Genomic DNA, 15,042 nt, shown 5'->3' on the forward strand with positions numbered 1-15,042 from the left:
ATGCTCAGGTCTCTCTTATATGGAGGAACCAACCCTCAGGATCTATAGGATGTTCCTTCCAGGGCGCCATGGATGCTCAGGTCTCTCTTATATGGTGCCGTGGGTGCAATCTTTCTGGGAAAATCTCTTCATCTTTGAACCTCTTTAGATTACTGGAGTGATGGAAATGCTCTGTAATTACACTGTGCTGTTGTTCCACATATTTGGGGCAAGTGCAGAGATCTTCAAATATTCCCAGCATGCAGTTGGTTTAATGTATGGTTGTAGAACCCATGAACACGGAGTATTATTCGAAATTACGTTCACAAGATGCTTTGATGTGGTTAATTAAGAGAGAGAATGGGGGTCAGAGCTGATGCCACGAAGAAGCCATTCTCTTTCTCAGGTTCCAGCTTTGTTAAAGTATTCAGTAATAACATAGATAAGGACGCTGTCCACTGATTGTATGTAAGGAACGAAAGTAAAGTATTGGAGATAAACATAGTCATTTATGGCAGCCGTGAAGATTAGAAACAACAAAAATGTTCACCTAAGACAGTGCAAGCATCCTTACCAGTAAATACAACTTGATTATCTTAAGTGATATAAAATAATGTATAAAGACATGATGCAATCTTCATAATCCATTGTGAAGATGTTCACAAGCTATAGTCCTATACAGTTCTATTTTTTCTTTCTTCATGGTGAACAAAGTTTACTTTCCAAGGCAGGAGAAACATAATTTATTTTTAAGGGTTTAGCGAAATGTGTATTTTAAGCCTCAAAGAAAGTTCCTTTTTGTCCCACATTTTTCATTTTGTGTGTGTCTTTGAAGTTGGTCTCTTCTGCCGCTGCAGACCTGGTTCTTAGATCGTGGTAAATATGCTGGCACTGGCAGGGCCTCTACGGAGACAGCTGCTCACCTGTGGGCGGGCAGGTTCTGAGCTAGACCCTTGCATCTCTGTACTTTAAACAGTTGCCACTTCCTTTGCAGTGTGATCTAGTTTGCTTTTCTGTTACTGTGATAAACACCATAACCAAAAGCAACTTGGGAAAGAAAGGGTCTTTCTGCCTCAAATTTCCATATCCAAATCCATCATGGAGAGAAATCAGGACAGAGGAATCCTGGTGGCAGAAACCATGGAGGAATGCTGCTCACTCTGTGGCTTGCTCATCTTATATATGTCTGTCTGTCTGTGTATCTGTTTATCTATATACATACATACATAATATGTATATACATACAGACATATATACATACATACACATATATGTGTGTGTTTATGTATGTGTATATATATGTATGTATAAGTATGTATATATGTGTGTGTGTGTGTATATATATATATATATATATATATATATATACACATATACATATACATACACACACACACACACACATACACACACACATATATGTATATCTGAGTAGTACTCCATCCACAGCATCCTGGGTCCCCCCATATTAATGGAGGACACTGGCCACAGGCCAGTCTGATCCAGTCAGCTCCATTGAGGTTCCTTCTTCCTAGGTAACTGAGGTTGTGTCAAGTTGACAATAAAAACTACCCAGCACACAGTGTAAGCATTTATCATCATCATCACCACCGTCACTGAGGGATTGAGCCAAAAGCTCTGTGGGTGTTAGGCAAGCATGCTACTCTTGAACTATATCCCAACTCAGTTCTGAATTTTTTTTTTTAAAATAGCACTGGGATTGCCCTTAGGATCTTGCATGTTAGACAGTGTGAACATTGCATCTTACTACCATGCTGTCAAGTTTTAAGCTGTCCCTTCATGGTGCAGGTGGAAGAGCCGATGGTGTAATTAACCCTCCCTGTCTCTATGGTTTGTCAATGATTTCTCAGACTGCAGGGTCCATGTCGCTGCAGTAGTAGCTCCTGGAAACTCTGTTTAGGTTCTTAGGCATAAGGATTGGGACAGACGGTTGTGTCAGACAGTAGATGGCATGATTTCACTTTGAAGTAAAGTTAACCATTTAAGGGTTTGATATTTGGTGTTTCTAATGAATATGAAGTTGTTGTTATTAAATCCCTGATAAAATCTGGAGTACATTTGAAAAAAGCTGCTGCTGTTTGAAAGCGTTGGGGAATACTTCAGTAAACACTGAAGGGTGCCAGGTCCTGACAAGGGGAATTCCCCTAGGGGACAGCCATGTTTCTGAGGCTCTTTGCTTGACTCAATGCAAATCTGCACTTCTGGTGGCCTGAGTCACAGAGGAAGCCTAAGGACTGTGAAGCTGTAAAGTCCTGGAACAGAGGGAAGCACATGGGTAGGAGCCCCAGAGCCATCGTGAAACTCCAGCCTAACCTAGTTGGCTGAGCACTGAACCGCTGCTGTCAGGGAGACGTCAGAACCAAAGCTTGATAGTCAGTGAAGCCCAGCTCCGAGGAGACACTTGGATTTTGAACTTTCTCAACCTGTGGGTCACAAGCCCTTTGGGCAACAAACAACCCTTTCACAGGGGTTCCCTAAGACCACCAGAAAACATAGATGTTTATATTACCAGTAGCAAAATTACACTTTTGAATTAGCTACACACACAAAAATTTCATGGTTGAGGTCAGCACAACATGAGGAACTGCATTAAAGGGTTGCAGCATTGGGATGGCTAAGAACCACTGCGTTAGAACAAAGTATCCTCAACAGAGGAAGATAATGGAGTCCGTACTTTTTCCATTTCTCGTTCTCAGCATCCAGTAATTCACTTAACTATGAAGTTGGGGATGAAGGGTTGGCTCAGCAGTTAAGGGTACTGGCTGCTCTTTCAGCAGACCTGGGTTTGATTCTCAGAACCCACATGGCAGCTCTCATAACCGCCTGTTAACTCCAGTGCCTGGGACCCTTTTCAGGCCTCCATGGGCTCCAGGCACACATGTGGTCCAGAGACATACATGTAGGCAAAATACCTATAGACATAAAACATTTCATGAGGGAGATGGAGCCTCAATGCCCAGGTGTTGGTATCCGTAAACAATGACATTAAAACATAAATGGCAAACAACACGACAACATCATGGACACATAGGGGGTCTCAGAGAGATACACACTATAAAAGAACTGAATAATTCTAGAACTGACAGGAGTTGTTTAGCTCTCTGTCTCTCTGTCTCTGTCTCTCTCTTTCTCTCTCTCTCTTTTTATTTTTGATTGGTTTGTTGGTTTGTTCAAGACAGGGTTTCTCTGTGTAACCCTGGCTGTCTTGGAACTCACTCTGTAGACCAGGGTGGCTTCAAATTCAGACCTGCCTCTTGAGTGCTGGAAGTAAAGGCATGCGCCACCGCCTAGCAGTTGTTTTGTGATATTAAAGATTATATTAGATGGGCACAGCACAGGACTGGAAAGACAGGAAGGAAGAAAAGCAGCAGGCAGAGGAGAGAGCGGAAACCAGTGAGCAGGCTCTTAAAGCCCCGGGAGCAGACCAAGCAGCTAGAAGTCCATATCAGTGGAGGTGATACAGTTAATGGAGTATAAAATGTTTGAAAAACTAACGATCAAAATTTTCTCTAAAAACCACAGATCTCATGAGCAGAGTCCCCTCTCGTAAATCAGGAACTCACGACCGTGTACAGGAGTCAGACTTACAGAGAGATGATCTAGACAGTAACAGGGTAACAACAATGCATATTGGCCCAGAGACTGCAGCCTTGGCACCACTGTCATCTGGAGTTGAATAATTGCTGGGCCTTCCCAGGACATCACCTGGTGTCTAGCAGCCTCTCCAGCAGCGAGGGCCACTGTCAGGACTGATAGAATGTGCAGAAGACAACTGTTTCCCCGCTTTGAGTTCAGAGGAAACCAGAGCAGCAGCATCGTTGACATTGTAATGCACGCAGATAGTTATCTTACAACCCTAATGCCAGGGCCAGAATGGAGCAAGTGAAACAGGATTAGAAGGTTTCTGCATTGTGCATGAATGTGCATCGCAATCTATAGGGTAGATAGACATTAACAGATAACAGCAGTTCACACAGCCAGGAGAACTGACTTTTCACAAGTTCAAAAAAAGCTACTGAACAGTAACAAAAGAGAGGGGTTTGTAGATTCATTTCCAGTCACCACATCATTTCATTTAAATGATCTTCAGTTTTGAACAACAACAACAAATCAATAGAACAAAAAAAAAAAAAAGAAAGAAAGAAAGAGAAATCAGACAAGTCAGGAAATGTAGCCCATTGTGGTGGTTTGAATAGGAGTACCCTCATAGACTCATAGATTTGAATGTAGCCCATTGTGGTGGTTTGAATAGGAGTACCCTCATAGACTCATAGATTTGAATGCCTGGTCATTAGGGAGTGGCAGTACTTGACAGTGATTAGGAGGTGTGGCCTTTTGGAGTAGGTGTGGCTTTGGGTTTTCAATTGTTGAAGACAGGCCTCATGTCTCTCTTCCTGCTGCCTGCCAAGCCAGATGTAGATCTCTCAGCAACATCTCTGCCATGTTGTTCCTCAGCACCGTCTCCGCCATGCTTCCTGCCATAACGAGAAGGAACTAAACCTCTGACACTGTAAGCCAGCCCCAGTTAAATGTTTTCCTTTATAAAAGTTCCCGTGGTCATGATGTCAGCAATAGAACATTGACTAAGACACCGTGCACAGGGGAAGCAGGTAATACAAAATGCTCATAAGGTCTCCTGGGTGTTGGACTTAGGAGACGAAGGTATAAAGAATTAAAGTGAGTCATATGTAAAGAAGGACCTTGGGCAGTGTGGGAGCTGGGCCACACCAAGCAGACTGTCAACATAGTAAAAACTTCATTAGGGGACAGCAGCAGATGTCAGCAGGGATAAGAGTGACAAGCATGGAATGTAGGTCATATGAGATGACCCACACCAAGAAACTGGAAGGAAAAAGAGCCACAGTTATATGGGCAAAGGCATGGTGAACTGTCAGTAAAAGTTAGCATTCCTCAACCTCAAAGTTTGACTTGTAGATATGTACTCAAGAGAATTTGAATGTATCTACATACCAGTTTATACACTAATGTTTACGGTAAATTATCTGTAACAGCCAAAATGGAAAGGCCCAGTTGTCTACCAGTTAGCAAGCAAATGAGCAGCATGATGAACCACAAAAGCATGCTAAGTGAAGTAAGCCAAAGAGGCCACATGTATGATTCTGTTTATATGCAGTGTTCAGAATAAGTAAATCTGTAGGGAAAGTCAGATGACTGCTCTGGGAGTACAGAGGAAGAGTCCGCGCCTGTCGCTGGCAGTGCGGGGATACTCTGGAATCAGACTGAGTCTTACAGCTCTGTACATACAAACAAACACTGGACTCTAGAGATGTTAAGTGTTTACTTTTTAATTATATGCATATGTGTTTGTGTCAGAATATGTGCATGTGAGCAGTGCCTGCAGAGGCAGGAAGGGTGAACCAGATTCTCCTGGAGCTGGAGCTGAGCAGTGTGGGGCTAGGAACGGAACTTATATTCTCTGTAAGAGCAGCATGCACGCCATCCTGCCAGCCCTGGAGTGTGATAGTTTAGAAACAAACCTTAGTTATCCTAAATAGAGGAAGCATATTTACTTAGTGTTCCTGAAGTTCCAAAGTGTGTACCGTAACCACATTAACCCAGTGTTTTCCAATCTAGAGCTCCTTAGAAGCCAGTTTTACGTAGGCTACCTCCCCATGTCCCTGGTTATAGTTACTGGTTATAGTTACTCAGTGCTGAGATGCAGCCGGTTTTTCCCAAAACTACATGTCCTAAATATTTGAAGTGGACTATGAAAAATGAAGACAGAAACAAATGGAGTTATTTTAAAGTCTAATCGCATTATTAGCTGAAAGATCTTAATTTGGATAGCTATAGACAGTTTGATATTTCAGATTCTGAGGTAAAGATGAACAGGTCTGTCTGCATCAGATGGGTGTTATACGTCCATGTTACAGGTGCCGATGAGCCAGCTTATTAAATATTTAATGCCCGAGTATAACCTCTAACTACAATCTGACAAAACAATAGAATATTCCTTCCTGCCCCCTTTTATTGAAGTAGAAGAAGTGCCTTTTCAGCATGGCGTAATCATTAGTTTCAGTAACGTGAAGGATAAGTTAGAAATCCCTTCACCGTTTTCCCTGACCATTAAACTGAGATTTGGGTTTTTCTTTCCACACTTGGCTTGGGGCAGCCGCCTGGCTCACTGGCAGGAGTCCTTTGCACTGCCAAGCCATAGTCTTGTGTTTCCCTGGTTACAGGGATCTTTCCTGCTGGGAAGCTGGCCGTCCAACCCAGGGAATCGGCTACAGAATGTGTGATGAGTTAGGGTGGCCGCAAACCCAAAAATGAACTAAAAAGCAATGAAGCGTCTTAGTCTCTTATTAGAGAGCCTAATGCTGCCATCTAGTGGGCAAACAGTGCAAGAGCACATCATGTTATGTGACACAGGACATTCCCTTGTACCATTAAATGAACTTAAGGTGTATAACTTACACAGCTGTGGCCACTGAGACTTTCCGGGTGGTTTTCATTTTTGAAAAATGTGACACAGTGACTTGCCAGGTGAGTTTTGGGGGCAAATGTGAATCTTATAGATACACAGTTGTTGGTGTCATACAATCCCACAAGTAGGAACAGCCAGTGCAGAGATGCATGAGACAAACTTGGTACCTTGTTAAAGGAACAAAGAGAGGGAGAGTGCCCAGCAGGAGAGGCTGGAGCAAGATGGAAATGAAGTCTCAGTGGGTGGGGACAGGGCAGACAGGTAGGACCTTGTTGGGTCCTTTGTGTACTTAGGATTTTATTCTAAGCAATGACTAAAGAACATAGGAAGGCCAGAACATAGGTTTAGGACCTGGAAAAATGGAATTGTCACTGGCTGAGATGGGTAGGAACGCGGGTGGAATGGGTTTTGGGGGGCTGGGAGGAGATTTAGTTTGCCTGGCTGGTCCAGGATATGTTCATTGCTGATTGGCCATCTCAGGAATCTGGATGTCAGGGAGAATGTTGTCACAAATTATGTGGGTGGCTGAGATCCCCAAGGGATGAGGGTCAGGAGTCCAGTAGTCATTGTCAACTCTCTGGATTTCTCATCTTCTTGGTGAGATAGTTGACTAGCTAAGAGTGAAGATGCCGGGCTCCCCCATGGGAGGCTGGAGGGGAGAGGACATTTTTGACATCATAACTCCAGCACTCAGCAAGCCTCCGCATCACACTGTGGTTCCAAAGATCGGAACCCAGGACGAATCATGACAGGCAGTTTCACCTCATCCTGAGGAGAATCCCGCTGAAGATGAATGTTTTCTGGAAAGTGCCCGTCCTGGGGGGCGGGGGAGCGATGGCTCTTTGGTGAGGCCTTAGTGAAGTGTCATGAAAGCAACCTGACGGGATGTTCTCATGCCGGTGCAATTTCACCAAATCAGCAGGTTATTCTGTGTGTGTGTGTGTTTGTGTGTGTGTGTGTGTGTTTCTGTGTGAGAGACAGAGACAGAGACACAGAGAGAGAGACTGCTTGCCTGTGTTTATACTGCATGGCTGCGAGTGACTATGGAGCCCAGCAGAGGGAGTCCAGCCCTTGAATCTGGACATTGAGAAGGAGATGAGCTCATTAGTGTGGTTGCTGGGACCTGAACCTGGTCCTCTGCAAGAGCAGCAAGTGTTTGCTTACCATGGAACCATCTTTCCAGCCCACAACTTTTAAATTGTTTTATTTTGTTGAGACATGATCTTACTATGTACCTTGGCTGGTCATAAATTCAGACATCCCTCTGCCTCTGCCTCCTAAAAACTGGGATCCTTAACAGTGCTGGGACTTGAAGGTATCCGCCACCACACTCTGCTAGTAGCATGTTACATTCTAAATTCCCTGCTGTCCTGGGACAGCGTTTTGAACTTTAAATGAGCTACCGTGCAGAAAGTACCTGGGTGTGCTGCATCTGCAGGGTGAGCTACTGGCTCCCAAAGCTGCAGCTGGGTAGCATCACAGGGCTAGGGTGAGCTTTGTTTCAAGTGCATTTGAGATTTTTTAAAATGCGTGTTTTGTGCACGGGGACGGAAGGGCACACGTCAGGTCATGTCAGCAGGATGGCCTGCTTGTGGAGGTCAGAGGACTGTGTGGCCCCAGAGGTAGAGCCCAGGACATGGCTCTTGTTGCCAAGTGCCTTTTCCTACCGACTCCTCTCCAGTAATTGAGGAAAGCCCTCAGAAAGGAGTTTGGAGAGAGCCAAGTACACATTTCATTCTAGGTAAAGCCTAGGGCCCAAGACCTCAAGGTGAAGGGTATGGAGGAAGAGAAGCCCGCATGCTGTGACAGACAAGAGGAAGTTGATCTGTATGTTTTTTTTTTTTTCTCTTTGTGGCTATTTTAAATTTTTTCTTACTCATTTTTAGTTACGAGTTTGTTTTTCTCAGACTACTGTGCTTGCTTCAAAACCTCCAACTACCATTGTTCCCCACTCACCAATCCTTACAAAGCTAGCCGTCTTTGATGTACTAAATCAGAATTATCCTTCTCCGCTGCTGTATGAGCCACAAGGGCATTTTTCATTTCCCATTCTTACTAATGTTTTTCTGTGACATTCAGGCTCACCTCTTCGGTCTCTGTTGGCTGGCTCTGGATGATATAGAGCCATTTGAATAACAACATCCAGTGTCTGCCTGGTTTGGGAGAATAAAGATGATCTAGACGGCTCTGTCTTTAAGAAACGGGTGAACCGGGTGAACCGTGGATTACCATGCAGCACAGAGAGAGGGAGGCATGGGGGAGCTCTGCCCACTGTGAGAGGTGTTTGCATCTTGCTCCTTGTGGCAGTTTGAATGTGCTTGGCCAAGGGAGTGGCACTACTAGGAGGTGTGGCCTTGCTGGAGGAAGTGTGTCACTGTGGGGTGGGCATTGAGACCCTCCTAGCCACATAGGAGACAGTCTTCTCCCGTCTGCCTTGGATGAAGATATAGAACTCTCAACTCCAGCAGTCCCATGTCTGCCTGGAGGCTGCCATGCACCTTGATGATAATGGACTGAAGCTCTGAACCTATTAAGTTAGCCCCAAATAAATGTTGTCCTTTATAAGAGCCACCTTGGTCATGGTGTCTGTCCACAGAAGTAAACCCTAAGCCACCCCTCATGTTTGGGAAAATCTCACTTGCAGAATGAGCTGCAGGTTAGCGGTTTTAGTGGCTAAGGTGGAGCCACCAGTATCTTTTCAATTGCTGGGAGATGCTGGGCTCAGCAGTGTGTGTGAGCTGGGGAAAAGCTGCCTACATTGTCACGTGTCAACCTAAGACTACTTTCATCTGTGTTCCTCCCCGCCCCCACCTCCACAGTTTCCAAGCAAATGCTATTCAGTTGTTCAGCTCTGTGAATAATCCCTTAGGGCGATGCCTCTCACCCTTCCTAATGCTGTGACTTCAGGTTCTGGTGACCCGCGACCATAAAACTTTGTTACTACTTCCTATGATTTTGCTACTGATAGGAACTGTAATATAAATATCTGATATACAGGATATCTGACCCAGGCTGAGGACCACTGCCTTGGACTCACTTAAGAGGATTGAGTGAGGGAGGCAGCCTAGCTGTTTAGTGGTCGGTCTGTCATTCTGCCATTTTTTTTTTTTTTTCTCTCCAAATGAAACCCAATGCAATGGCTATGCCACTGAGCAACCCAGGGGCTCTCATGTCTCTTCTTGACAGGATGATGGGAGGACAAAGGCCGACCCTGTAACACACCCTTTTTAAGGGTTTAAAGACACCGAATGTGAGAACTCTCCAGTGTTAGAAAGCTGACCCCCCTCCCCATCAGCTGTTCTCACATTGTGTATCTGGGCTGTTATAACGGCCTCAGCAAGCACCTCACACTTACTTGTAGGGAAAGGGCACATGCTAGGCTGCAGGCTATCATTCCAGACCAGACTCTCAGGAAGGGAGCCTGGAAATCTGATTATTTGGGGCCCCAAAGTTTTGAGATCACCATTACTGTTGGTAGTGCTATCATTTTCCCCGACGCCAGTCTGACGAGTTCTTGCACACAGTCGCTGGGCATACTTAACGTGATTCCCCACTTGTTAGCCTGCATCCTCCATCAGAACCAGGTGCTTGGTACTGCTCTTCTGCCTCAGGTGTGAATAGGGCCAGTTTCCTTCTCCCACATCCCAGAACTGAGGTGAGGGCTCAGAGGTCCGGCTTGTAGTTTGTAAAGGTTCTAGGTGGGACTGGGGTGCTGGGGTGGAGTGCAGGGCCTCTGGCATGCCAGAGGCTGCTCTTCAACCGAACCATACCAGGCTCTCCACGGGTGACTTTATAGAGATTTGAAAGTCTAATTCCTGTGACGAAGGTGGTTTTCTATTTCTTCTCGGTTTTGGGATTCTGTCCTCACACCAACTGAGGATAGCATGCTTTTCTCACGGACATCTTCACTGACTTTCTCACAGGCGTCCTCCTTGAGGAATGAGAAGCGAGGCTCCTCCTATCTCATCTCTGCCCCAGAAGGAGGCCCGGTAGAACTTGCTGGCCAGCACCCTCAGGACACCGGAGTGAGCTACACAGAAACCTACTTGAAAAAGAAGCGTGTGTACTAAGCTCCGTGTCTCCTGCCCGCCTGCTGCGGTCCGGTCTGGTCCACCGCGGCACCTGCTGCTCATCGCTGCCTTAACTTCATTCACACTAGCCATATCCTTTCAATACGGGTGTCTGACTTCCCAGAAGGAACTGTCATGCAGCAGGCAGATCAGCCAAATACCCACCTAGCAATAAGAAACACCACTGGCCGAGGGCATTTCCACTAGCATTAGATGTGTCTTAATCCACGTGATAACGACTCCGCTCACAGGAGAGTCCGCATTCCAATAGTCCTTGTTTCGGGCCTGGGAACAATTTTGACATCATATATAAAGTCTGAAGCAATAACTGGGAAACTGTTTTGTTTCCTTAGCCTTAGAATGAATTTCGTATAAGCCAATGTGCATTTACCTTACTCTCCCCTAAGAATAGTCTCATCTGTAGTCTTTCCTTAAACTGCAAGGGTGGCGGTACCACCCAGTGATGACGACAGATGCTCGTCATGCAGACTCCATTAGCTCTACAAAGCCACATAATCCCAACCCAGGGGCAGAGTGAAAGTGATGTGACTTCAGATGCCTCACTTCCGGAGTATCATTTACCATATATACCTTTTGTGGAAAACAAAGTATTTCAGGAAAAGTAACTTTTGTACATAATACAAGGGTTAGCAGAGTACACACTATAGGGCCACATGGAGTCCATCACCTATCTTTGTGCTGCCTGTGAATCAAGTGAGGACATTTCTAAACGTCTGGGGGTAGGGGAGGACTTACAACATGAAACTGCAGTTTCAATGTCCCCAAGATGATAATGGGAACACAGTGAGGCTTGCTCATTTACATATTATGAAGTTACTTTTGTGTCACAATGGGAACTGAGTAGCCTCGAGAACCACAGAGCCTGCAATGGCAGGGGTGTTTACTCTCTTGCCGTGAAGGTCTCGTCCCTAAACAGGGCCGAGCCCCGGCAGAGCAATGCACACAGCCTTTCCTGAGGGAGGCCGTGGACAGCGTGGGGCAGTTCTGAGCTAACAGGCTCTACCTCACTCTGGTTTATTACTCATTCTTTGGTAGTTGTTAAACTGAAAGGAAATGGCCATTTAATCCAATTCACTTCTGAAAGAACACTTGTCTTTATTAGTCTGGCTTTTGACTTCACCCTTTGCCGAAGAAGATCTTGGTATTAAGTGAGCAACCTTTTTCCATCTAAAAATTTCTATGTGTTCATTGTTAAGAGACTATAACTGATGAAGTGTAGGGTCTCAATGATCCTAGATCAGATCATTAAAAAACCTTATTTGGAGGACTTATCATTTTTGACTGATATAGCTCTCCAGCATTAATTATAAAATCTAAAACTGGTACATATGTTACATGTTTTATAATGAATTTTACCTGGTCTAATTTATTGCATATACCAGCTTTCATTGAAAAAACTGGTGGCTAAAAAATGAAAGGAAGACCGTCCTAGCATGCTTCCTATAGGTGAGGACCAGGGTGAGGTCATGCAGATGACTAATGGTGTGCTCGGACCCTGCACCTCCTGCCTCTGGCTGCAGCTCTCAGCCTCTGCAGGACTAAGTCACAGAATAGTGGAAGCTAGTGACTGCCATCTGGGAGCTGCAGGGTGAGGAGGAAGCAGTGGAGGGAACTTAGAGACACTTCACATTCCATGTGGGTCCTCTACTGTGCCAGCCTGTGCCCGTTATTACAAGACAGAAGTGCAAATCAAGTGATGTTAGTACAAGGTCATTACAACCAACCCCCCAAAGTCTACGCTGTTAGTTTTCTGTGTCAGCTAATGGTTTGAAATGCTTTTCAAGATGCAAACTTAATATTAAAAGGCATATGCATGTGAAGTCTTTAGTATGTTTATTGTATAAAGAGTAAACAAAGTGCATATAGAGCGAGACACAGGTTTGACGTAAACAGGGCTATGGTGATATACAGCAACTAAACCAATTTAAATGGCAACTGTACTACTGTTGCTACTAAACTGATATTGAATTCTTTGGGAAAAGGGCTCAAAAGGTGAAAAAATATCAAACAAGTATTAAACAGCATTAATAAGTTTGCCAGACTCTTGGTCATGAATAACTTTGTGGCTCACATTGAATCATAAAGTGAACGTTGTTGATTACCTAGCTACCTCCACGTCAACCAAGAACTACCTAGTGAATTCTGAACTTCAGTCCGGTGGGCCAAGCTGGGTCTTCCTTTTTGTAGTTTCGCAGTATAGGGTGATGTCTCCTGTTTACAACACCGTCGGCAGCTTGCCCCAGGGGATCATCAGGAAGGAGTATGTACTGACAATCTTAAAGGTGGATGTGACAGCATCCAGGTCAGAGGAGTCTGCCTGATAGAAAGCAGCTGTTCAGGAAAACACAGGCGCACAGGTCTAGTTCTCAAGAAGTAACATGCAGAGTGTATATGCCAGGCTCCCTCCTGCAGCACAGGTTTGCCCCACAGTGGGTACCAGTGCTTAAAACTGCAGTCCTACAAGGTAGCAGGAACAGACCTTTTTTTTAATAGAAATAATAGTATACTAAGTGGTATCTACATGCTTGTACTATCACTGAATAGACATTGAGATTTCAGGGCAAGGAAGAGTGTCAGCCAAGTCCACAAGTTTTTATCTGAGATCAATATGCCAGCGGCACAGTGCCGGATGTCCTTTGCTATGCAGCTGATCATTCGGTTGTTCCATAAGGAGTGCTTAGGCACAATCTAGTCTTTTGGTTGTCACTATTCATCACTACATTTAAGATGTTACCCCTTTAAAGAGAAAGTTCCACACATTGAGTGACAGTGTGACATAGGCATATATGTGTAACTCGAGTATTTGCTGAGGGACTTTAGAGGCAGAATACAAACTTTTCACTTAAAAAACGTTTTTAAATGGCTTGGGAGAGAAGGAGTTGATAAATGGGAATTTCAATGTTGCTCATGCTTCTTATTTTAAAAGTGCTTCAAATCCTTCAATGAGGCTCTGAAAAGTAGTCCGGTTAGATGGTTGGAATTCCCAGCATTTTCTCATGAGCTGATAAACCTATGAAAAATAAAAGCAAGAACAGTATGAATAATGTCAGAACAATAAGAGGCTGGAAAGTTGGCTTGGGTGGATCAAGTACTTGCCCCACGAGTATAACTTAGAGTTCAGAGCATGACACACATTTTAAAAGGTGAGGCATGGGTAGCAGCTGTAAGGCAAAGTCAGAGGGACTAACTCCAGGGAGACCCTGCCTCAGCAAACAAGACCGGGACAACCAAGGAGACACATCCGTCAATCTCTGGCGTCCATAAATTATCAAGAATAAGTTAGAAACTGTTGTTCTTTAACAAGACTAAACAACTGAGTATTTGAGTAACTTAAAATGCAGAAAATAATAGTTCATAAATGGTATTATCATTTGTTTAACTCACAGGTTAACTGATTTTCAACAAAATCCAGGTCACTATTGTGGCCCGGTGAGAGGGCAGGGAAATTACTAATCTGCCTGCCCCCTTCCCCACCACTGCACCTGCCTCTGAGCAGACAGTGCTGAGTACCTAAGGAGCCTGGTGCAGAAAGGCTTGATCCAGTTTACAATCTAGAAAACTGAAAATGCTAGTGAGTGGGGAAAATGTCTTCAGGCAATGGCAAGACCTCATCACATGTGCTCTTCTGGGAAGGCAGACATGCACGGTATGGAGGCCACAGCTCCCTGAGAGGAGCCTTGCTTGAGCAGCAGTATCATCCCCCGCAGGAGGGATTTCTCTCATGTCTTACCCAAGTGGATGCTGTAAACTGAACCTAGGACCTCTGAAAGAATAGCGAGTCCTCTTAAGCAAGAGCCAACTCTGTAGCCGGTGTAAGGGCCTTCTGTTCTATTCCTTCCCTCCCCTGCTGGATAAGTCAAGCTGTAAAGACATTCAAAATGCAGTTTCCCTCCCAGGAAGGGGACACAGCTACCTCATCAGGACAGTTGGGTGGACATGGCAGACGCTTCCCTTCTTTCAGAGTATTCACAAGCCGCGTTACTGTCATCTGGCCATGAGTTGGGCCTATCATTTTCAGGAACAACTATGTAAAATAAAACCAAACAAAATTAAGGTGAGCTTTCAGAAGTAAGAAGAAATTAAAGCAACAAAGCTTTTTTCTTCCATAACTTCAAATGAAAATCTAAAACCCTTATTTGTGATCTCAAGGATTGGTCCATAACAGCACATCTGAGGGGACCAACCACAGCTGTCAGTCGTACGAAAACAAAGCCCCTACCCAATGCTCAAAGCATATCATCCTCTCTTGTGATGACCTCACCCTAAAAACCTGAGTCATCTTACTGAATTTTGCACTTGTGAAGGCAAACTTTGCCAGACCGTGTGAGATAGCATGCTGTAACCCTCTCCATATGGCACACTGACCAGAGGTAGCAGTTAACACTTACGGCCATAGGACTAAAATCTGAGTCACAGTAAGTGAGCAGCTCGTGCAGTGTCACTCCAAAAGACCAGACATCAGAGGCGATATAAAATTTACACTGGATTAAACATTCCGGAGCGTAC

At 44.7% G+C, this 15,042-nt stretch overlaps 2 protein-coding genes across 2 annotated transcripts in view; one reads left to right on the plus strand and one right to left on the minus strand.

Annotated features, from left to right (window-relative positions):
* The window catches only part of Raver2 (ribonucleoprotein, PTB binding 2), an 81,697-nt gene extending 69,127 nt beyond the window's left edge, over positions 1-12,570 (plus strand). The window contains exon 12 of the mRNA XM_021161577.2: positions 10,369-12,570. Coding sequence (XP_021017236.1) covers positions 10,369-10,515 — 147 coding nt within the window. The 3' untranslated portion in view covers positions 10,516-12,570. The remainder of the gene's footprint in view (positions 1-10,368) is intronic.
* A 730-nt stretch (positions 12,571-13,300) lies between these two features.
* Jak1 (Janus kinase 1) overlaps positions 13,301-15,042 on the minus strand; it is a 111,143-nt gene continuing 109,401 nt past the window's right edge. The window contains exons 23-25 of the mRNA XM_021159432.2: positions 14,925-15,042; positions 14,450-14,560; positions 13,301-13,546 (exon numbers count right to left, since the gene is read on the minus strand). Coding sequence (XP_021015091.1) covers positions 13,451-13,546; positions 14,450-14,560; positions 14,925-15,042 — 325 coding nt within the window. The 3' untranslated portion in view covers positions 13,301-13,450. The remainder of the gene's footprint in view (positions 13,547-14,449; positions 14,561-14,924) is intronic.

The sequence above is a fragment of the Mus caroli genome, chromosome 4 (genome assembly GCF_900094665.2).
Source record: "Mus caroli chromosome 4, CAROLI_EIJ_v1.1, whole genome shotgun sequence".
Lineage (NCBI taxonomy): Eukaryota > Metazoa > Chordata > Mammalia > Rodentia > Muridae > Mus > Mus caroli.